General features: G+C 37.2%; 1 protein-coding gene across 17 annotated transcripts in view; it reads right to left on the reverse strand.

Moving 5' to 3' along the window:
* The window catches only part of LOC115219721 (phosphatidylinositol 4-phosphate 5-kinase type-1 alpha), a 285819-nt gene extending 265785 nt beyond the window's left edge, over positions 1-20034 (reverse strand). For 4 of the 17 annotated variants that reach the window (XR_005002153.1, XR_005002152.1, XR_005002151.1 and 1 more), the window contains exon 1: positions 18612-20031. Coding sequence is in view for 7 of the 17 variants with exons in the window: in XM_036509545.1 (XP_036365438.1) it covers positions 18612-19005 (394 nt within the window). In the remaining 10 variants the exon portion in view is untranslated. Of the gene's footprint in view, positions 1-18611 lie in introns of all 17 variants that reach the window. The other 13 variants (XR_005002147.1, XM_036509544.1, XR_003882358.2 and 10 more) reach the window with 9 other exon arrangements.
* Between the last annotated feature and the right edge of the window lie 5630 nt (positions 20035-25664).

A 25664-nucleotide genomic window follows, 5' to 3' on the forward strand; every position in this document is an offset into this window, starting at 1 on the left:
GCATCTGAAGTAACTGAAGATACAATAGTTTGATCAAAAGAACTGGCTATTGCAAGCAAAAATAAATATTGAAAAAAAAAAAAAAAAACACATTTGGCCAAATTTGGACATGCAACAATATATATCATCATATTAACATCCACTGTTCCATGCTTGCATAGCTTGAACAGAGTTTATTAAGGCAGATTATTTGTAGCCTGATGCCTTCCCTGTCACCAAATCTCATCAGCTTTCAGGCATTTTCCCAAAGCCAAACATGGTCTTGCAGAATATTGGAAATGAACGACACTACTTATGACAGTGACACTCATTTACAACTATCACATGACGTAAAGACAAGGAGACACAAACCCTCTCTCTCTCTCTCACACACACACACGACAGGCTTCTCTCAGTATCCATCTACCAAATCCACTCACAAGGCTTTGGTCACCCCAGGGCTATACTGGAAGATATTTGCCAATTCATGCCAACATGGAAAAACAGGTATAAAATAATGATTTTATATATACATATCTATATATCCCATAAGTTCTGTCCGATTTTACCTTTTTTAAAATTGAATGAAATTTAATAATATTTTATAATGTCTAATGGAATTAAAAATTATTTTTATGCATTTGTGTACATTTAAACTAATTAAATATTATTTTACAGACTAATAGAATTAAAATTTCTTCGATTAAAACCCTTTCTAACATGGAAGTAACCAAAGAGCATTTAAGGCACATAATGCTTTATGAGTACAGAAAAGGAAACTCTGCAGCCAAAGTGACTTGAAACATGCACTCAGTTTATGGGAAAGAATGCTTGAATGAAAGAACTTGCAAAAGATGGTTTGCAAAATTCAGAAGTGGAGATTTCAGCCTTGAAGATGAAGATCGAACAGGACGTCCAGTTGAGTTTCATGATAAGCTCCTTGAAGCATTATCAGTTGATAAGGAAAGGTTCCTAAACTTGGAAAATGGGTGCCTCATGAATTGTCTGAAAGCAACCGCAAATCCCGAGTTGACATCTACTCTTCTCGCCATTCTCGCGAACTCATTTCGCCCTTTTTGGATAGACTTGTGACTAGTGACGAAATATAGATCTTCTATCGAAATGTTGAACATCGTAAACAGTGGCTTGGTAAAAGGAAAAAAAGCTCAACCACAACCGAGAAGGAAAAGGGGTTTTCTCTCTATCTGGTGGGATTGCAAAGGAGTAATTCACTTTGAGTTGTTACCACCTAATGCAACAATCAATGCTCAAGTCTACTGTCAGCAATTAAAGCGTTTGAACCAAAAAGTAGAAGTAAAAAAGACCCACTTTAGTGAATCGAAAAGGAATGATGTTTCATCAGGACAATGCACGACCCCACACTGCAAAGATCACATCACAGAAGATCAAAGAGCTTATTTGGGAAAAAAATTCCTCATCCACCTTAAAAAATCCATAATGTATGCAATACATTAGTGAAATGCTTGCTGCAATTGTGGCACTTAAAACATTTTGAATCCCAATTTAACCCTAATTGATTTACAATATGATTTGAATGATGCATAAGCTTCCCAAACAAAATTAGACCAAAGAACTTTAGCCTTCAGATGAGAAGAAAAACGTTGGGTGATATGCCATGCTTGAGAAGACCCATCAAGCCAAGTGAAATCATAGTCATGGCTGATGCCAGTGTCGCGTAACTGGCACTCATGCCGGTGGCATGTAGAAAGCACCATTTGAACGTTGGGCGTCACAGAGGCAGTGACAAGTGACTGAGACCTTTGGTGATATGCATACCTGGCACCCATGCTGGTAGCAAGTAAAAACCATTCATTACACTCTCAGAGTGGTTGGAGTTAGGAAGAGCATCCAGCAGTAGAAACCATGCCAAATCAGATTGGAGCCTGGTGCAGCTCCCCAGCTAACCAGTTTTCAGTCAAACCGTCCAGCCCATGCCATCATGGAAAATGGACATTAAATGACGATGATGATGGATAGCAGCTCATCTTCATCAGAAAAGAAACAAATTATCCAATGATAATATATACTGAATTATACTAAAATATATCTTTTACCTAACGGCTGTCCAGTGTAAAAATAGTCCCTAAACTGAGGGACATGCTCCTTGAAGATGACACCCAAAATAATTATATTTTGAAAACTAAAAGTAAACTGATGTTGATACCTAATGTATTATAATATAAAATTGAGATGTTAAATCATATATCTGATAATTAGAGTGAAATAATTCTGCCTGGATTTTAACTTGCAGATTAGAGGACAATGTTTATGGCTAAATACATTTAGTACTGGATGCCAGAGGGAATCAGTAGATTAAAATAGAGTGTAGCTCAATAGATTCAGAGTGATGATTGTAAACAATGATATAAAATACAAGACTTATAGTGTATGGGTCATAAGATTATATTTTACAGCAAGACTTTTATAGTGCTCTTGATGTCACTTACTTTCGGAACCGGAATAATAACCTAATTTGTTGCAGGAAAATAAAAACAGCAACACTGTATAATAATTAGCTCACTGTTCAGCTATGTCCTTATCTCTTGTTTCACAGATAATTCATCAGCCACTTAGTGCTAGCCACATAAGATATTGTCTACTAGAGTAAACTGGCCCGCTTTGGGTCACTATTTGTGACAAGGATTAACCCTACAAATATGAACATGAAAAATTCAAAACAGCTAACTAAGATTTTAATGTAAATTATATAATATAAGCACAAATTTGAGGAAGAACAAAGTGCAACAGGCTCACAGACTATTTCCATCTCAAATTAATGCTATAAATTTTTTTTTTTATTTGGCAGCATCCGTGATGATAATTGCAGACTCTTCTAGACAAGCAAGGTTGACACAGGTGATATTCAGTATGAATTTTGTATGGCAACATCTATAGTGAAAACGTGGGTGAGTCAGGTTTTGGAGAGGGTTGCAGCTGAGAAGAGAGTTAGAGTAAGATGTTTAATGATGGGTTTCAGAGGATGTTCAGAAAAGAGATGGGTGTGTTACGAAAGAATAGAAAGCAGAGCTATGGCTATGATGAAAGAGACTAGGTTGTAAATGAAGGATTTTTTTTTACCAAGTTTTCTTTCACAGAAACAGTATATATTTTACAGGTGATCTATCAGATGACATTACATGTGAACCATTAGGGAGGAATTAAAAGTAGTTTATTCTGCACATGTGTAAGAGAGGATTAGAAAACAGCAAAAGGATTGTTAATGTACACATGGAAGGATAGATGTGGAGACAACAAAATCTTGGAGCAACCAGCATTGATAACATATGAGATGGAGAAAGCTCCATCAATACACATTGTAATGGAAACTTACATAGAGGAAGAGTTGAGCAACAAATGGATTGCACAAGGAGGTAACTCATCAAGTGGATTCTAATGCAAGACATGGTCAAAGGCTTTGAGGATATCAAAGATGAATGCATTGCTTTTACCAAAAGAGTTAAGACTAAGAGAACTGCTGGTGTGTGACAGATGAGGACATGTCTGGTGGATACTAGTCAACAGAAACTATTGATGGTCATTGATAAGATAAAAAGGTTGGGAAAGAGTGAAGATCCTGAAAAGTATTTGGAATACAATGTTTGGAAATAATTCTGAGCACAGTTTGTGTGTTAGCTTAAAATGATTAGAGAAAATTTACACTCAACACTTGCCTGTAAGGCATGATGAGACAGTTGGAACGGAGGATAAATTTGAGGAAAGCTCAAGAGTTTTTGTGTGTGTGAGAGAGAGAAAGTGAGAGTATATGTATTCATTGTAGTTGGTTAAAAAGTGAGTAGAAATCCTCCAGGCAAAGTACCAAAAGCTTAGGCTGTTAGCAATGATATGAACTCCAGGTCAGCCCTGATCAAATAGATCTATGATTAAATGTGTCCAGGTTTTAACTATCCAGGATTATATTACTTTTCCCTAAATCAGTAGAATGTGATCTGGAGGGAGAATTGGCTACTATATCTAACAGGTTTAGTAACCATGAGAGATTCCTTAGTTGCTTTGGTTGTCTAAGCGATATAGAGGATGATGAACAGTAATTTTGACTTTCCCAGAAATAGGTCAATCCCTGACCCTCACAGCCTATTAGATCTTCCGAATAAGGTTGACAACTAGCAATTGATTCAGTTAAAATTATTTAGATATTTCTTCTTGTTACCTTTTCTTCCACTGCATTTCTCACAATATTTATAAGGCAACATAAGTAATCAAGAATGACACTATCTTTCATTGTTTCATGGCCAAATATCTGAAGAATGTCACTGGTAGATATCGTCTGGTCAAGAACTTCTCACCCACAAAGAATACAAGGCTAGAGAATGTGACTAGAGGAAAAGTTTACTTTCCTCAGTTTACTTAGCCAAAAGAATAGACACCAGTTTACTTGTGATAAACTTGTGTCCTACAATACCTGTCCCACCACCGCAACAACAAAGTTTGCTTGTGATATTACCCCACTTCTTGTAATAGAAAGATCTAATACCTGCTCTATATATTATTGTACTTTTTTTTTTTTAAATGGGGTATTTTGTTTTTTTTTCCCATACGTCTGGATAAGCAAACATTATGCTAATAAATTCACAGTGAATGGCTTCTGACAACACATGCTGTCACACCTAACATTTAGTATTATTACTTCCATTTCATTTATTACTATTCTAAGTCGCTTGACAATCATCATCATCATCATCATTTAACATCTGCTTTTCCATAGATTGGACAGAGTTTTTATTTGAGACAGACTTTCTATAGCTGATTGAATGCTTTCCTGTCACCAAACCTCTATTTGCAAGCAAGATAACATTTCCCCATGACCAGGAATGTTCTCGTAGAATACTGAAAACGAATGACACTGCTAGTATGACAGTGATACTCATACAAGCAGTGATGTCAAAACCAAGGCATGCACATGCACACACATATGATGAGCTTCTTTCAGTTTCTGTCTCCTTAATCCATTCTCAAAGGCTTTGATCGGCTGAGGGGTATAAGTGAAGTCACTTGTCCAGAATACCAGTAGGAGTGAACTCAAAACTATGTGATTGGGAAGCAAACTTCTTACCACACAGCCATGCCTGTTTTCATTATTATCTAATACAAAAAACAAAAAAGTGTTTTTAACCCTATAAAGTCAAAAAGAATTCAAAGAGAAATCCTGGAGAGAAATTAATGGGACATTTTTGTCCATTAATCCATTAATCATTAGAAATGCAGCAATCTTTGGTAACATGAAAAGGTCAACAATAATGATTTCTAGCTTTGGCTGAAAGCCACAAATTGTAAAATATGGATGTAGTTAAGAAAATAACCAGCCTATTATTTTGACACTTATTTATCAACTTCAGAAGGATAAAAGGTAATTTGAACTCAGTAGAGGAATGTAACTGAACATTCCTCCAGCCACTCCAACCAATAATAATTCTAATATAAGCACAAAGCCTGAATTTTGTTGGGAGGAGGCTAGCTCATAACACCGACCCCAGTACTTGACTGGTACTTAATGTAAAGTGAAGAATTAGCTAGAAAGAATTTTATTCAATACCAATAATAATAATTTAGGCACAAGCCCAGCAACTTTACGGGATGGGAATTAGTCAGTACCATGACTGGAACTTTATACTACTGAACCCCATGGAGAAAAAAAGGCAAAGTTGACCATGGCATGATTTGAACTCAGAACATAAAAAGCCATAACAAATAACACAAAGCCTTTTTGTCTGATGCTCTAGTAATTCTCCTGATCCAATGCCCTTCTGACACCACTTTAACTGTTTCTAATTTAAGCACAAGGTGTGAAATTTGGTGACAGTTGGTTACATCAACCCTAGTACTTGGCTGGTACTGTATTATATCAGCCCCAGGGAGATGAAAGGCAAAATGACCTTGGCAAGAACTGAACTCAGAACATAAAAAGCTGGAAGAAATACAAGTCTGAAATGCAAACAATTCTGTCAAACCAATTCTCTTCTGACATCAATAAGATGAATAAGAATAATGATAATTTCTAACAAAATCACAGGACTGAAAATTTTCCAAGGTGGGAAAAATATGTACTGGGTTTGATATAAGCAAACCTAGTACTTATTTTAATGATGTGGAAGAATAAAAGATACTGTTAATACTCAATGGGATTTGAACTCAGAACATAAATTTTAGATAACTTATGTAATCCATTGAAGCCTAATTGTATCTTCTATTTCCATTCTGGTATATGAGGATCAAGTTTCCAATTTTTTTTTTTACTTAGAGGTTAATCAGATAAAAGAATACTGCCTATAATCATTTCAAGTCTTCTTAGACTGGGTAAGGGGAATAATATGATGATGCTAATTCGGTCAGTGTTTACTTTTAATGTCTGCAGATGAGTGGAAAGTATGGATTATAAAGAAACTCTAGGAAAAAAGTGAAGAGGCAGGATCATCATCATGACATGGGTTTGACTGAAACTGGTAAACTGGTGAGCTGCACCAGCTCTAGTCTATTTTGGTTTGGTTTCTATGGCTTGATGCCCTTCCTAACACCAACCGCTCTACAGAGTGTACCAGGTGCCTTTAACGCGCCACCAGCATGAGTGCCATCTGCATGTTACCGGCATGGGTGCATTCCGCATGTCACAGACATGAGTGCCTTCTACATGTCACCAGCATGGGTGCCTTCCACATGTCACAGACATGAGTGCCTTCCGCATGTCACCAGCATGGGTGCCTTCCGCATGTCACTAGCATGGATGCCTTCCGCATGTCACCAGCATAGGTGCCTTCCATGTATCGCCATCATGGGTGCATTCCATGTCACCAGCTGTTTTCTACACGCCACCAGCACTGGCCACAACTACAATTTGGGTAAAAGTATTCACTAGTCTGATGGAAGTAATATTTTGTGGGTAAGGAATAAAAGAAGAAACTGTTATTCATTGTGTCCAATGTCTATTATTTGTCCCCATGTCTGATAATTTGTCATACTCCTTTCACACTTTCACAAACCTACCTATCCTGTCCACCCACCCTTTCTGGTCCTCTATCTCTACTCTCTTGCTCATATTCACTTTGTACCTTGAGGCTGCACCCTTACCATTTCTCTCTCTCTTCTCTCTCTCTCTCTCCAGCTGGAGAAGCTATATATTTTTGTCTTCAGTAAGACCTCTTCCCGTCCCTTTGTGATACTTTCACCTCCATTAATACCATACTACACTCAGTTGACGAGAGGAATTGGTCTTGTCTTCTAAGTGCTTGGTGACCTTGCTAGTGTTGGAATCACATAAAAAAACGCCCAGTTCACTCTGTAAAGTGGTTGATGTTAGGAAGAGTATCCAGCAGAAGAAACCATGTCAAAACAGACATTGGAGCTCAGTGCAAGTCATCTGGCTCATCAGTTCCTGTTGAACTGTCCAACCCATGCTAGCATGGAAAGAGGGATGATGATGATGATGATGTATGGACAGCCAGTTCAGGACAGTTTTGTAGCAGAGTAGAAAAAATAACAAACACAGCAGAACAAAGGGTTAATTTTTAGAAAACATTTGTGAGTCTGCAAGTACAAACACACTGTCGAATCACTACACATTTTTCTCGGTAAATATTGATTATATATTATAAGCACACACCATTTCGACTGTCATCCATTAACACTCCAACAAAAAGCTCTGATATCCAGCAAAAGCCAAAGGATTTAAAGAGGCAGTCTCTACATGGTTACTTTACCAACTAGAAATCGCAGCCAAGTCTCTTTTACATCATATCCTGCCATCTTAAAAGGATATAGTGCTAGATATATACAAAACGACAGGATGGTCATGGTTGGAATGCCTTTGATCACAGAGCCAAATTTTAACACCCAGCCTTCCCCATAATATTTTATTTTTGATATTACTAATATCTTATGTTTGATAGACAAGACACACCCTATCCATACATTTCTAGTTGCTGTAACTCTTTCGCATTTATTACTCATGCTCCATATTTATGATATAACATTGGCCATGCATTTATGTAGACTGCTTTTTATCTAGACAGAGAAACTATTTTCATGTAACAGATATATAAATTTCCCTCCATGTGTACTCTAGTCACAATACATTCACTAGAGTCCTCTCCAACATCTATTATATTATTTAAGTGGCATAACACATACTTTCATGCAAAAAAAAAAAAAAAAAAAAAAAAAAGGAGCTGTTTAGAATCATTTCAAGGTCATTTTCATAGTTAACTAGTCCACAATATCAAGTGCACTAAAAGTTTCTGGTTCCCCATCAATCTACTACTTTTGTGTAGTACTGAATTTCTTATTCCTTTCAAGCATATTGAATAAAGCCACTTCTCAGACACCATCAGGATGCAATATCCCCCAATATTTCCAGGAGATATGGCAATTTGCTGTACTTGATACAAGCTAAGTAAAACTGCTGTCTTCTACACATACAGGCTTGTCCTTTCAGGTGCTGGTACCACTTAAAAAGCACCCATGCCAGTGGCATGTGAAAAGTACCTAGCATACTCTGCTAAATGGTTGGCATTAGGAAAGGCAGTGAGCTGGCAGAATTGTTAGCACGCCAGGCGAAATGCTTAGAGGTATTTCGTCTGCCGTTACATTCTGAGTTCAAATTCCGCCGAGGTTGACATTGCCTTTCATCCTTTCAGGGTCGATAAATTAAGTACCACTTATGCACTAGGTTTGATGTAATCGACTTAATCCATTTGTCTGTCCTTGTTTGTCCCCTCTGTGTTTAGCCCCTTGTGGGCAATAAAGAAATAAGAAACCATGCCTCAACAGACAGCTGAAATCTGGTTAGCTCCCTGCTAGCCAGCTCCATGTCAAACCATCCAACCCATGCCAGCATGGAAAGCAGATGTTAAACAATGATGATTTCAAGTTTTTAGCCTTTGTCGTGACAATGTTTTAGGTCCTTTTCTGCAATTCAACACTAGATTTCTCAATGAGGACCATGTTGCAGATGATAGGCAATAGAATGCTCGCTAAATTCACTGTATCATTGCTATCCTGTCACTCACTCCCTTTATATACCTTAAACAAAAGGAGGTCATGTATAGACATGGCCTGCTCAAACTCAAACGCCATATCCTAATTCTCCTGTAATCACTTCAGGACTCTTTTTCATTTCCATTACTTACCCCATCTAATGTAATTTCCCACTCCCATTATTGCAATCTCTTTACACCTGCAACAGAAGTTAATGGTGATGATGATTTGTACCAGTCACTGCTGACAACAGCATCATGCACACCCTAATTAACTAAGGGATTAATATCATTTTGCATGACAAGAAAATTTTTCAATTCTATATTGCCTTTATTCATGGTTAGACAAGTCACTTTCTCTACAGCATAATGAACAATGTCTCTTCCAGATGGAGTCTGTCTTAGAAGAAAGAGTCAAGTAATAAGAAGTAGAGATGTCGAAGCTAGCCAAATAAGCAACCAATCCTGCAAGAGTAGGATAAATGGTGATATTTTCAAAATGATTGCTTTCCCTCTAATGAAGAAAATACACAGTAATTAACATAAATAAAATAGTAAAGAGTGAAAGACAATAATGAAGAGATGAAGAAAGTGATGGGAATAGTGAGAAAAAAATCATGGAAGAAGACAAGACTTAGCTGTGAGCTTTTCTCAAAAGGCCCTAAGGCAACTGGAATAGTTTCACAGTTAGTGTTTATATACAGGTGCAGGCATGGCTGTGTGGTAAGAAGTTTGCTTCACAACCACATGGCTTTGGATTCAGTCCCACTGTGTGACACACTGGGCAAGTTTTGTCTATGATAGCCCTGAACCAGTCACAGCTTTGTGAGTGGATTTAGCAAATAGAAACTTAAAGAAGCCCAACAGATTTTTGTTGTTTGTGTGTGTGTGTGTGTGTATTACAGGTAAGTTCATTGCCATCAATTCTCTGAGGAAAGTCCACCATGAGCTAAGATTACCGAGAAAATATATCCACAGTATCCCACCATTAACAGCTAAAAACTAATTTATAAAAAAAAACAGTGAATTGATGACAGCGAACTTACTACACACGGTGTGTGTGTGTGTGTGCGTGTGTTACTGTCTGCTTGCTTTGACATCATGTGATAGTTGTGTCTTCATTTCCAATCTTCCATGAAAACATGTCGGGTCATAGAGAACAATCACCTTACTTGGAAGCAGGTGAATGTTAGTGACAGGTAAGGGATCTTGCTATAAAAATCTGCCTCAAGAAATTCCATCCAACCCTTGCAAGCATGCACCAGTGGATGATTGGTGGTGGTGTGCATGTCTATCATCATCATCATCATCATAATGTCTGTCTTCCGTGCCGGTATGGGTTGGAAGTCTGACAAGAGCAGGTAAGTCACAGGACTGTGCCAAGCTCTACTGTCTGCCTTGGCATGGTTTTTACGGCTGGATGCCCTTCCTAAAACCAAGCACTTTACAGAGTGAACTGGGTGCTTTTTTACATGGGCTGTTGCACCAGTGAGGTAACCAAATAACTTGCAAGATGAAAATCCCCCAATTGAGCCGAGGAGAAGTATTGATGGAGGTGGCCTTAAGCTGGGTAATGAGAGGTATGACAGAGAGTCAGAAACAGGTGTCTTGTAGAAGAGATAGAAGGTTACCTCAGTCAGAGAGATAGAGTGAGAGAGAAGGTGGCAATGTGTTAGGGCATACTCTCAAGGTACAAGGATGTGAATATAAATGGAATGGTAGAGGATTCTCCATGGCGATTGAGTAGGGAGTTCACAAAAGTGCAAAAGGGGGAGAAGGAAAGGAAAATGGAGATAACAGTGAGAGATGAAACAGAGGTATATAAAGGGAGTGAGTGACAGGATAGCAATGATACAGTAAGGGAAGGACAGAAGGGAGAGAGATGACAGAGCAGTGTTAGGCTGCAGAAGTGGAGAGGGAGAGATAAGCATAATGCATGAAGATATTATAGCTTGCTTCACTGGGGTAGAGTGTATGAATTAATGTTAAATGTGGGTGGAATACACAGTACTTCCAGAGCTCAGTTTCGCTGAGGTGGGCAGGTCTTCTCTATAGCCTCATACTGCACACTGCCAGACATCTTGGCTCATTGTCATCTCTTCCTTGAAGCCCAGCATCTTGAGATCAGCCCTCACTACTTCATATATTATATATATATTAGATAGATGGATGGATTGATATAGATGAGGTTAGCCAGTATCAATAGCTGATGAAAAGTAGATGCAAGGTAATAAAGTAGTAGATAAAGCGTAAGCAAATAGAGTATGATGGGTGTAAAACTAAAATGAAGTAGTCCAGGAGGGAGATATCATAAGAAAGAAGTTTCAGTTGGGGAAGAGTCTTGTTCTTGTGGAATATATGTAGTCTCAGTAGAGTAGTGGCTAATATCACCAAAGTAGCAAGGGTGAGTAATAAAACGTTAGCCATGAAACAGACAGTATGGTATCCATTATAATCTCTACAATTGTTACACAAGTAGGATTAACAGATAAGCAAAACAAGCAAATCTACAAAGAAATAAAAAGTGAAATTAGAAGTAACTAGTAGTGGTTAACATATGCAAAACATGTTATAAAATTTGTTTGTGAAGTGGATAAGTTTGTCTGCTAACAAGGAAACCGGTATTGATGCTTTGAACAAAGTTCTTCTTCAGAGAGAGATACTAGAACTGCTTAAAATAGTACTGAGAAACTTGAATAACTTATCTTATTAGGCACCTATTTATTTCATATTACATTTGGTGTATTGCTGGTTCAGGATTTTCAACAGGCCAATCACAGTATTTCTATCAACAAGTGGCAAGGGAGCATCTGTACAACTTGGTTAAGAACAAATATCACAGATGTCAGTGCATTTGAATAAATTTCATCTAAGAGACCCACTTCTCTTTCATTTACTGTACCATGTCACCAGTGTAATAAGGAATGATAGTTTGGAACCTACCTTTATTTCAAACTCACCATCACCACACGTCATGAAGCCTGTGTATGAGAGATTGCAATGGATCTGACTGCACACCACACACTCTACCATCTTTTCTTTCTTGGACTACTTGTTACTGACATTCATCAATTACACATCTACCCACTGAGGTTATTATTCTCTCCCACTTTACCCTCTTACTCCAATCACTGTTCCTACCATCAGGCTCTTGCTCTCTCAACCTTCACATACATGTTCTTTGTTAGGTGTCACTCTCTCTTCTATCCACCTTTACAGTCATATTGCCTTTAATGAATTAACACAGATTAATGAGGGATATTCAATCTTATGGCATACAAGGCAACCTTATTAGTGATGGAACCATGATCAAATGCATCCAAAACACTGTAAAACAGTTGGTGATAGCAAGAGAATCTGGCTGGAGAAACCAAGCCAAAAACTTAACATAGTGAAATATGGGTTCTCTGACCTAACCCCAGCTACCTAAGGGGACAGTAACTAGTGAGAAGGATTGACTTGGAATGCAACAACCTGTCCAGCCTATGCCAGGGCATGAGTCTAAAATGTTATGAAACAGTGACAATGATTTCAAAGTACTCTGGTTTTACATTCTTCGCCAATATATTTCTTCAAAAGACATACACATTGTGTATGTATGTATATAATAAATATGTATATAATATATATATATAATATATATATATCACTGTGACCAACAAGGCTATCAGATGTTGCTACACATCGCTGGTCACAATGCACTTCACATTGTTTTAGCCTTCATATGACGCCGCCCTGCTGGCTAAGCAAGCAGGCCAAGAAAAGAAAGAGAGAAAGTTGTGGCAAACAAGTACAGCAGGGATCGCCGGGAGCCTCAGGGAGCTTTTACACCCGGTCTGGGAATCGAAACTGCGATCCTACAACCGCGAGTCCGCTGCTCGAACCACTGGGCCATTGCATCTCCACACACACACACACACATATATTTATATATACACACACACATGCATGCAGATGCACACAGCAAACTTTCATATAGTTTCCATCAGCCAAATTTCACTCACATGTCATTGGTCAACTCAAGGATATCACAGAAGACACTTGCTTAAGGTGCTGTGCCATTGTATCAAACCTGGAACCATGTGGTTGTGAAACAAACTTGTTGACTATTTCACCATGCCTGCAGCTACTTGAACAACCTCAAAGAGCAATGATAATAGATATTATGGTAATGAAAAATGTTAATCACAATGTAGGAAGCATCAGTGTGTGTGTGTATACATGCACAGGTGATGGGCTCTCCATCTAATAAGAGAGCCAACATACCTGACTTATATGAAGGTTCTTTCCAGCCTGATGAACAGTTGAAAAGAATACATATCTGCAGCAACATGTATTTGCTTTTTAATATGGTACTTTACTGAGCTGTGGGATTAGATTCCAGGATCTTTTCAGAAAGTTGCTCTCTATTAAGGAGATACACTTCTCATCCACTTAATGCAATACAAAACGAATTTAGTTCTGGTTTTATGGATACTTAATTTATGAGACTTGAACTTTTAATAAATGTAAATATTTTCTAATGACCAATGAGATTGAAATAAGAGCAAACCAACTTATACTTCTTTAAATAAACAGGACTGAGATGAGTAGTTATTAAGATGAAATTTTTTCTGGGAACTTTTAACTCCATCATTAGAGTGTATATTTTTAAAAAATGGTGACCCTGTCAATGTTGGTGACATGGCTGTAAAAAGCACCCAGAACACTGTGAAGTGATTGGTATTAGGAAGGGCATCTAACCATAGAAGCCATACCAAAATAGGCAATGTAGTTTGGTGTGGCCCCTGTCCTTATCAGCTCCTGTTAAACCATCCAAACCATGCCAGCATGGAAAAATGGACGTTAAATGATGATTTATCTGTACACTATGCTTTGATCAGTTCAGTATTCCTTCATTACTAAGTATCATATTCCGGAATGGAAATGTGGTCCCAGACAGGATTCAAACTAAAGACCTTTCTGAACCAAAAGTAACAAATCACTAGTGCGTGTATATACATGTACCAATAGCTAAGTGGATAAGGGCATTTTCACTACCTTTTGTTAAAGAATTTTATACTCTTGTTTCATGTTAATATTAGGGTTGTGTGTTATCTGAGAATAATAGATTTATTAAACATAAGAATACATATAAGTGAAGCTCAGATTATAATTTAATAAGTATTGATTAAAATCAACCTAATAGTCTTGTAGATCTTTCCTGAGAAGTAACCCAATATTTTTTTTTAATACCATGAAATGAAACCCATGTCCATAAAACAAAACAGGATCATAATATTAAAGTTCATTATCATCATCAGTTTTAAAATCCATTTTTGCATATTAGCATGGGTCACATGAAATTTGAGGTGGAATTTCTGCAGCCAGATGCCATTCTTGTTGCCAACCCACACCCATTCCAATTGACCAGACAGGTTTTTATGGAAGATTGGAAATGATGGGCACTGACATGATGGTGATATTTGCTTATAATTACCATGTGATGTCAGGACAAGAAGACAATAACAGACTCACTCATACATATGACAGGCTTCTTTCGGTTTCCATCTACCAAATCCACTCACAAGGCTTTGGTTGGCTTGGGGTTATAGTAAACACTTGCCCAAGGTGTCATGCAGCAAGAGTGAACCCAAAACCATGTGGTTGTGAAGTAAACTTCTTACCACACAGCCACACTTGCACAAATGAAGTGAATGATTTTTTTGGTATTTAACACAAATTTCAGAAAACCAGAAAGCCATTAAACCAACAGGCTATCTACTAGACAGGTAGTGTACTCATAGCTGCAATTACTTTGTTCTGACCAGGAAAAGAGGCATGGAAATTTATTTAATTTTCAGTTAACTCTTGGTGATAAATTTGCTCTCCAACATAGATTAGTTAGTAATGAATTTACATTGAAAATCAAGATAAAGACAAGAACTCAACAAGCAAAAGGTGGAGTGCAGAATCTGAAAAATGTCTGTGTAGCGCCAATGAAATTCAATGAATATACAGAGTCAAAAACACTAGATATTCCTAAGAGATTCAGTGTCAATCACTAACTAATTGTGATACAAGCTCAAGCCCCTAATCAGACAACAAAAATGTAATAGGTAAGACTGAAAGAAGTAACAGGTTTGGTAGAAAGTGGAAGGAAAATAACAGGAGACAAAGAAAATAAGCTTATTGTAAGGTTTACAGAGCAGAGAGAGAGAGATGCAAAACTTAGGAAATTTGCCAATGTTCTGCATTGAGAGAATGAAAAACAAAGTGCTTTGAGTTACACAACAGTATCTAGACAAATCAAAACAACAGTAGAGAGGAGTCATTTCAAAATGACATGTGCACATTTGCCCTCAATGACAAATACATGAAAGATTTGAAAATGTCACTGTGACATTGGTAAGAAATATGAAAGTAACAAAGAGCATCTGCATATAATAGACTCAACAGAGGAGCCAAGTATTAAGACCAATGTGGAAAATGGTTAACAGGAAAATTAAAGACAGATAAAACTGCAGTTGGTTATTGCTCAATATTGAGGTGTTAAATGAATAAGAAAGCAGAAAATAGGATTCTCCTGGTTTATACGTTTCTCAAGGACATTAGCAAAGAGATGCAGTGAAACGGCTTCAATTTGGTATTGAAATAACAATGTGGACATAACCATCCTGCAGCTTGCCTTTATTGTACAGAACTCTAAATGGTAAAAACTGATTGAAAACATCAAATTGGGAGTCAGCATAATTGGCAGAGAAGAATAAGTGTTTACTAAGGAAAAATAATAATAATAGTAAAAGGAAACACCTGCACATAATGAACAACTTATTCAAAGAATATCCCCAAAATTTGCTAATGCAAAGCTGTCTGGCAAACTCCGAAGTCAGAGAAGTAGATTTGAATTAATCACCTCCTAGATATTGACCAAAACACATTTTCATAATTTCTCCATGGAAATTCACTCTTACATATCTTATCACCAACCAAATCTTTAAGATTTTGACTAGATCATTCCTATGATGTTTTCTAACAAAGGTTAGTTTTTACCCACTCTGATACCGACTCGACTTCCCCCAACAAAAAAAAATAAATGAATATCTTTGCACGAAGCTCAAATATAAAAAAAAAATTAAATCTAAATGCTGAACCAAACAAATGGGTATTTTTCAATGTTGCATATATATATATATATATATATATATATATATATATATATATTTATATACACACAAAATTATGACCTGATACAATATTTAAACATTCATGTTTCCACGAAAATATAAGAATTGGAAGTACTAGAGGAATTAAATGGATTTACAATCTCATATTTTATTACGTAAGATTTTGGCACAAAGACTGAGAACCTTATAGTAATTTATAAAATTCCATAGCACTGACAAAGTTGGTTGAACCAAGGATCGACCGTGTGGATGGAATAGAACTGAAACAAGATATGCTTTCAGAAGTTGGAAGAAAACGAAGAATACCGAATCAAGAATTTCTTTGAAAAAGTCTATTTCAAAAAAACCTTTAAAAAAAATTCCTCGTCGTTACTTTTTATGAAGTAGGGAAATGGGGGGAGGCAACCGACTTTTGATAAACAAATTAAAATTAACTTGGAATAATTATTTTAATCATGCAAACATGGCTGTTCATAGAGTAAAAATCAGCAGCTCTCAATCAAATATTTTTTTTACTGCTCATTAACTAAGCAAGTTATCTTAAAAACTTAACCCAATGTCTTATGTCAAGACAAAGGTTATTTTGTAGCAGTCACTAGCTACCACAAGAATGACCTTTGGTTTACAAATGTGTCAATTATACATGAGCTAAAATAGCATACAAGTAGTTGACCAGCAACAATAGACAATGTGACTAAAGAATGGAAAATGATCACAGGCGACAACTACTGATGCTAAATCAACAAATTAACATATTCGTCTTAAGGGGTTCGTTAGATAGATAAGTTATTCAAAATATGTTCAAAATAAAACTTGATTTCCTTTCAGGGGGGAATCATATATTAATATTTATACATTAACCTAGTCAGACAGCGAATCAAACATGCTGCAATTAATTATTACACAATCGACAACACAGCTAAAATAATTTTTATGTTTGACGATTTTGTTTCAAACTAAGTTTAGCAAAGAAAGCCAGTTAACTTTAATGCCAACCAGATAGAGCAATAACACGAAATAAATGGGTGGTATATATATTCTGACCATAGCGATTATTTCAAATACACAATGAAAAGTATGAAAGAAACAATGTTTCTTCTGTATTTTCTATATTTATTATTACGTTATTTTGTAAGCGTAGAAGAAGGGGGGAAAAAATCTTGAAAAATATTCATGTCCTAATTAAAAGAAGTGAATAAGAAATATCAGGTGATCGAAATCGGTCGAAAATAAAAAGACCACATTGCTGAGGAGGAGGGCGTGAAGCTCTTCTCTTTATCATCTGACCATTTAGTTCAGCAACTAGTGAAAGACAATCGCCGAAGACACAATGTTTTTGTAGAATTTTTAGACTACAGCAATTTTGACGATGTTCAATGTACGTGTAATGGCAACGAAATACCCATTTTGCTAAGTAGGATAAAACCCAGCCACATATGATTTTTTTTTTATTTACTTATTTATTTGCTTCCCACCATCGCGAGGAAAGGTTGTCATAGCCTCAATGTGAGCTTCAAGGAAATGACAATAGTCGGCGAATGGAAGTCTAGGATTTTCCTTCAATGGAACAAATGCTTGATCAACTCAGTAATATTCTGAAATAGCCAACGTACACACATATATTTAACCGTTACGAGTTTACTTTCTCAGCATCGATCAATTAAATGTTGTGTATTTCTTTATTAAGAAGGAACAAGCCTGTGACCATACAGAAGGATTCGTCAAGGGGACCACAACATACATTTGAAACATTTTACTTGGCAACACATGTGTCACGACCATACGGGTTCAACAAAAACAAATTAAACACAGATGGGGTAAAATCTTGAGGGACATTGTGGTTTAACAAAAATTCCAGACACTGATTCACTAATTACTATTATACATAGCAAGAATCCTACTCACCCCATTTCACACATAATTATTGCTAAATCTGGCCAAATAGAAGTTGGAGTAATTTATTTTCTTTTACAGCACTCGGAAGTGTATACATTTACCCCAACAAATGTATAATTTAGCTTTTGAAATAACCTAGTGATGTGGATTACGTTTATTTTTGAAACCCAAGTCTTTAGAAAACAGAAGTTTACAACGAAACAGTAAATGTTGCTGAAGATTTAGATAAGATCGGCGTATTTATTGGCATTTCATCAAGTAGTTTCATAAGTGTAAAATGTTTATTTTATACAATAGACAAACAAATAGCCTACACGAAGGTCTCACAAGAGATTTTCTTTACAGGGTGCGGAACTTAGTCACTGGAAATGAATCACAGAATAGCTGGATTAAATATTTTTGCATGTGAAAAACATGTGGAGTCTACTTGACAAATTATGCCTTTTGCTTTATTATCCCAACAACAATAATAATAATAATTATTATAATTATAATAATAGACAAGCATGTTTGTTCTCCTTTAATTACATATAAAGGATCTAAGGACTGAAAGCCTTGTACTTACCGGCGCCTGCACCGACAGGACTGGTAGTGGTTTGAGAACTGCTGGATATGGAAGTTGTTGAAGGTGGTGGTACACTACCTGTAGGTGTTTTGGTATCACTAGTTTGTAATAATCCTGTCTGTTGAGATGCTGTTTGTTGCTGTGTTGTATTTTGCTGTGGCTGGCTACTACCACCATTTCCTTCTGTTGGCACTTCAGGTATATTGGGACTACTAGGATTCGAGGCGCTCATCCCAGTAGTATTGGGGGCACTAGAGGTAGAGACAACTGATACAGAAGTGTTTTCGAGAGTGTTGGGTGTCACCATCGTAGGGGAAGTGTCTTTAGTGGTAGAGGAAGCCTTAGTGGTGTTGGAGCTAGCAGTCGCAAGCACATCCTTCACTTCCGTCGCCATGTTGAAGGAAGTTGGTCGGCGGTGACCAGCTACAGCACATATACAGATCCAAAACCAGTTTCACTTTTATAAATAGTTGAATTATGAAATCTACTCCGAAGAATCATAAACGATAAGACACGAATCTCCCTCCTCCACTTCCGGTGGAAACTTAATTATACCTGTCTCCGTGTTCTTCGCTCGTTCAATGAAACGCTAGTTTTTTTTTTTCTTTTTTTAATATATATATACACTTATATATACATATATATATATATCGATATATATTAGCAAGTTTATAATTCAATTTCAATTAGGAAATACAATACTTAATTACCACCTGCTATAAACATAGAGTCTGATTATTAAGTAGCCACTATTTGCCCCACAAACAAAACAGAGGGTGTTCTAAACATATATATATACATAAAACACTAATAAGGTAGTTATGATGCAACTAATGTTGATAGTGCTTTTTGACTAGTCATATTCTAATGATAATTACAAGAAAATGAGAAAAGGAACATCCGATTTGGTTGATAAATCGACACACCAACTGAGGCAATTAATAATCCGTTAGGTGAGATGTTATCTATTCTAACGAGAAACTGCACGATAGAAACACGGTTTAGAATAGGAACATCTCATTAGGTAATGTGGTACCACTTCAGTTATTCTGTATGATTGTAATGATAGCATCAATGGCGTGCAATATCCGACAGGGAGTGTCAATTGAAGTGTTATAGAGAGGCAGTATTGAATAATAGGCACTTTCCGTTGTGCTTTCGTGGTACATTCATGACAGCAACACCCTTGTTCCTTCATCCATTTGCTGTCTCCATTGTAGTGGGAATCTACAGGCCACAATGCCGGGTGCTACTAGTTGTTGTGATAGAGATACAGTAATGCTAGTAGCAGCAGTACTAGGTAAAGCCAATGATGTAGCAGTATTACTTAGTTCAGCCAGCAGCAATATCAGCTGCCGCCACATTGCCTGATTTTATTGAAGTAGCGCATGCGTATCACGGGAAATTCCTAGCGATGATAATCCGTAATACTAACATCGTGCGTGTGGGTGTAACAAGGGAAACAACTCTATTCTTCTTAAACCCATTCTCCTATTTATTCCACGTTCGCAAGAACTGAATATATTAAAATATTGATGATTATGCAACGATTTGTTTATGGGTATTTTACGTTATAATACAGTTAGCCCAAAAGATTTAAGCGTACCACTCTGAAATCTTGTATTCTTACGAAAAATATGCTATCAAAAAGTAATCTATAATGTTATCTATTCAATCGAATGTTCACATTTGACATATGAACATTAGTATGCACGATAAGATTTTGTGTTACATTTTCAACGAAACAAATCCTATCTGTAATCAATGACAAATTCGGAGATGGAAATTTACTTATCTCTTAAACCAATTAATCAACATTTCAGTATGTCGTTTTAAAAAATAAAGTTTACTATTTCTCTGGCTATGGGCTTGTCACATCCTCTAACTTGATCCATGCCAGAAAAATAGTTTAAATTCTTATACATTACATATTAAAACGTTTTCTTCCTAATTACAAGAGTTTTAAAAAGTTTATTTTTGTTTCGTTTTTGCTTTGTTTTTATATGACTGTTGTTTCCGTCTTGTTTTTGTATGACAATTGTTTTGTTATGTTTACGTTATTTTATATGTTCGTGCTCTACAAGCACATCCTACTTATACGACAAGATGCGCCTGTGTATCTGATAGCTAATTTACCTAATTTACTCAGTCTGATTAAAGCTACTCTATAATAGCTGTGATGTCTTCATAAAACACAGAAGTTTGTTCTATATAGCTTCGAAACCCGTTGCATCTAACAAATAAAAGATAGCTTCTAATGGATAAACAGCAAGTCTTTTGGTCACATTCGCAGGACGCTCAGTGCCCATCCTACATAGCTTGGTGAACTGAAGTACAATAAAATGTATTGTCACCAGAAATACAATACAATTAAACAGAGAAACCAAAATCTAACAGTTGAACTGTTACACTGTTATCTTTTATTTTTTATTTGTTTTAGTCATTAGACTGCGGCCATGCCGGGGCACCAACTTACATAATTTTTTGTCGAATGGATCAACCCCAGTACTTATTTTTTGCTTGTTAAGCCTAGCACTTATTTTATCGGTCAGTTTTGCCAAACTGCTATATTACAGAGATGTAAACACCAGCTGTCGAGCGAATGCGGGGAACAAACAATGACACAAAGACACACATATATTTATATAGATATATATAACAAAACAGAAGCTGGAAATTTTTTTTGGCATTATTTCTTCAGAATTGCACATGTTTTATTTGCAAAGAATTATAGAGTTTTACATGTTGGATAAAAATGTAAGGAATTTCCTATCAGGAATTCTTCAGACAGAAAATTAAATATTGTTAATATTTCCAGAATTTAAGGCGGCAAGCTGGCAAAATCGTTTGCACACCGGACAAAATGCTTAGCAGTTTTCATCCATCTTTATATTCTGAGTTCAAATTCCACTAAGGTCCTTTCAGAGTGGATAAAATAAGTATCAGTTGATTATTGGGGGGGGGGGGGCGATGTAATCGACTTACCCAAGCCCCCAATTTCCCTGGCCTTGTGCCAAAATCTGAAACCACTATTTCCAGAATTTTCAACTTTAATGTATACCTTGCATCTATACAACAATGACACCAACTGCATACTGGATTGTAATAATGAAATAATCAGATGTACTTCAAGAGGAAAAAGCTGGGATTTTACCCTACTTCCCAACCTACATAATAAGGTGCAGGAGTAGCTGTGTAGTAAGTAACTTGCTTGCCAACCACATGGTTCCAGATTCAGTCCCACTAGTGCTGGTGCTATGGAAAAAAGTGCTCAGTACACTCTGTAAAGTGGTTAGAGTCAAGGAAGGCATCCTGCCATAGAAGCCATGCAAAAGGAGATATTAAAGCACTATGGCCCTATCAGATCCTGTCGAAATGTTCAACTCATGCCAGCTCAGAAGATGAACTTTGGAAGATGATCATGGTCTTACATCAAATAGCCAATTGTTTATTCTTAAGTTTGATTTTTTAGTTCAGTTCCTGGATCATACTGCGTGTAGTGTTCTGGAGCAAGACACTTTATTTCACATTGCTCCAGTTCACTCAGCTGTAGAAATGAGTTGCAAAGTCACTGGTGCCAAGCTGTTTCAGCCTGTTGCCTTTCCCTTAGATAAAATTGGAGGCATAGATAGAGGAGGCCGGTATGCCTGGGCAACTGTTGGTCTTCCATAAACAACCTTTCCCAAACTTGTTCCCTCGGAAGGTAACTTTCTAGATCTTCTTCTTCTTACAGCATTCACCCTGGGTGGGTTGAGCTGGCTTCATTCATCCTCAATGCTGCATCTCTCACAAACGCTGACCAGGCCTGGCGATTTGAGGCTAACGACCGCGTGATCTCCAACCACTCATTCCAGCGGCGAACGCTGTAGATATAGGGGCCTAGGTTGGGTTCCAGATCAGCCTTGACCGTCAACAGCCAGGTTTTTCGTTGCCCACCACATTGCTTTCGCCAACCCTGAAGGGGAGCTGGGGTTCAAATATTTCTCAACTTTCTAGATATAATCCCATGGTCATTCATGACCAAAGTGGGTCTTTACCCTTTACCCTTTTACCCTTATTCTTAAAGCTCTTTCATTTTGCATTCTTTTAATCTGATTGGCTTTGCATTTCATTGTCTAGAACAGTGGTTCTCAACTGGGGTCAATATGACCACTTGGGTCCACATAGGCAAAATAGTAAATTGGGTCCACAGTATTATTTTAAGAATCCATGAAAAAGTTTTGCTCTCGATGTATTTATAACAAGAAACGGCTACTTTTTTCCCTGTAACATTTTACATAGCTCAACCTACACAAGTGAATGTGTGATGAACAAAATAGTAATTTTGAAAGAAATATCTATAAAACTACTTTTTTTTTTTCCTTAGCCAGTCTCATGGGCCAGGTTTCCCAGTTTCTATGGCGTATGTGTTCCCCAGCTGGATGGGACGCCAGTCCATCGCAGCGTTACTCATTTTTGCCAGCTGAGTGGACTGGAGCAACGTGAAATGAAGTGTTTTGCTCAAGAACACAACGCGTCGCCCGGTCCAGGAATCGAAACCACAATCTTACGATCATGGTGCTGACACCCTAACCACTAAGCTATGTGCCTCCACTATCTATAAAACTATAATATATAAATATCTATAAAACTACTTTTTAAACATCGAATTGTTAGTGGGTGGGGGTCACCAGAATAAAATAGTAATCAAAGGAGTCCATAGACAAAAAGATCATTGAACACTGCAGATCTAGAAGGTCGATAGAATATATACCAGCAATATACTCAGTTTACGTCAATGTATTATAAATCTTTTTTGTAAAAATAAATTGACTTTGTCTCTTTTGAAAACAAAAAAAAAATTATATATGAGTGGCTGTGTGGTAAGTAGCTTGTTTACGAACCACATAGTTCTGGGTTCAGTCCCACTGTGTGGCACCTTGGGCAAGTGTCTTCTACTATAGCCTCGGGTCGACCAAAGCCCTGTGAGTGGATTTGGTAGAAGGAAACTGAAAGAAGCCCATCGTATATATGTGTATATATATATGTGTGTGTGTGTCTGTGTTTGTCCCCCCAACATCACTTGACAACTGATGCTTGTGTGTTTACGTCACCGTAACTTAGCAGTTCGGCAAAAGAGACTGATAGAATAAGTACTAGGCTTACAAAGAATAAGTCCTGGGGTCGATTTGCTCAACTAAAGGCGGTGCTCCAGCATGGCCACAGTCAAATGACTGAAACAAGTAAAACAGTAACAGAGTATATGTTAATTCATAAAATGTTATCCAGTGATGGAAACAGGTTTTAGGAGCAAAGGTCATGCTAAGGTCTGTGAGGCTGATGTTATGAATAAATGGGTGTTGTACACTATAATTTCCACTCCACTGTGAGCTCAATAGTAGAACATCATCTCCTACATGTTGCCCTTATTTCTATAACTGGTGCTATTGAGAAATGGTAAGTTGCAACCAAGTTCAGTTCTTGACCTAATTTCTGTATCTAGCTGTCATTTTCTCACTTTGTTTGCATTGTAAATACCCTTGAGAAAAACACAAACACAAACATCATGCAATTCTTTCTTATCTCCTATATGAATTTGGTGTTTTATTTCTATATAAGAAATCAATATATCCGTTTCAGTAATTACATTCATTAAACTCTGGGTGTGCAGAGCAACTGCTTCAAAACATTCATTAATCATTTCGACCTCAGGATTTATTTTATTTATCTCTGTTTGTCGAACCATTATTTTATTGGATATAAAGAAACATAAGCTAAGCAGAAACCATTTTTAGACTAGTAAAAACAAACAGGAACACACACACACTCACGCGCGCGCACACACACACACACACACACACATGTATACACATATAGGTATACATATATGTGTGTGGGGTGGTGTGTATATCATCATCATCATTGTTTAACGTCCGTTCTCCATGCTAGCATGGGTTGGACGGTTCAACCGGAGATCTGGGAAGCCAGAAGGCTGCACCAGGCTCCGGTCTTATCTGGCAAAGTTTCTACAGCTGGATGCCCTTCCTAACGCCAACCACTCCGTGAGTGTATATATATATATATAGTGGCTTTAAGGGTGTCACAAAAGGCCTGGTTGGAAGCCCAACCTTCCAAGTTCTTTTACAGGGCCTAAAAAAATTGAAGAAACACTGCAATAAATGTGTGAATCTGAGAGGGGAATATGTTAAATGAAATCATAATTAACTGACCCTCCTGTATTTTCTTTTACCCAAAGCCAGGAACTTTTCAGCAACCCCCTCTTATATATGTATATATATATATGTATATCCGCTCCCTTATCTGGTGGTCAATGTCGAAACTCGGGATAGATGAATGGTTGGTGAGAGCTGTACCAGCCATGTACAGGGATGCTGTCTGTAAGGTGAGAGTTGGCAATGAGTATAGCAATGAATTCAGGGTACAAATAGAGGTTCACCAAAGATCAGTCCTTAGCCCTGTCTTGTTCATCATAGCCCTCCAGGCAATAACAGAAGAACTTAAGTTGGGCTGCTCCTGGGAGCCCCTCTATGCTGATGACCTTGTTCTTATAGCTGATTCACTATGAGAACTAGAGAAGCAATTCCAGGGGTGCAAGTAAGGTCTAGAATCAAGGGGCCTTAGAATTAATTTAGCAAAAACCAAAGTCCTAGTAAGTAGGAAAGCAGACAAGTCACAAACCCTTCAGATAGATGGCCCTGCTTGATATGTAGAAAAGGCATTGGTAGAAACGCCACAAGATGTACCTGGTGCAAGCAATGGACACGTAAGAGGTGCAGCAATATCAGAGGAAGGTTAACAGGGAAAATAGTCTTTGTGTGTGGCAGATGTACAGGTACAATAAACACTAGAAATGTAAAGAAAATAGATTCCATCAAATGCCAGGGTAAACACCTAGTAGTTGATAGCTTCCATTATTTAGATGACCAACTTAGCAGTGGTGGTGGATGCTCTGAGAGCATAGCTGCTAGAATAAGAACAGGCTAGGCAAAGTTTAGAGAGCTTCTACCTCTTTTATAACAAAGGGTCTATTCCTCAGAATGAAAGGCAGACTGT

The sequence above is a fragment of the Octopus sinensis genome, linkage group LG15 (assembly GCF_006345805.1).
Source record: "Octopus sinensis linkage group LG15, ASM634580v1, whole genome shotgun sequence".
In the NCBI taxonomy this organism is placed as follows: domain Eukaryota; kingdom Metazoa; phylum Mollusca; class Cephalopoda; order Octopoda; family Octopodidae; genus Octopus; species Octopus sinensis.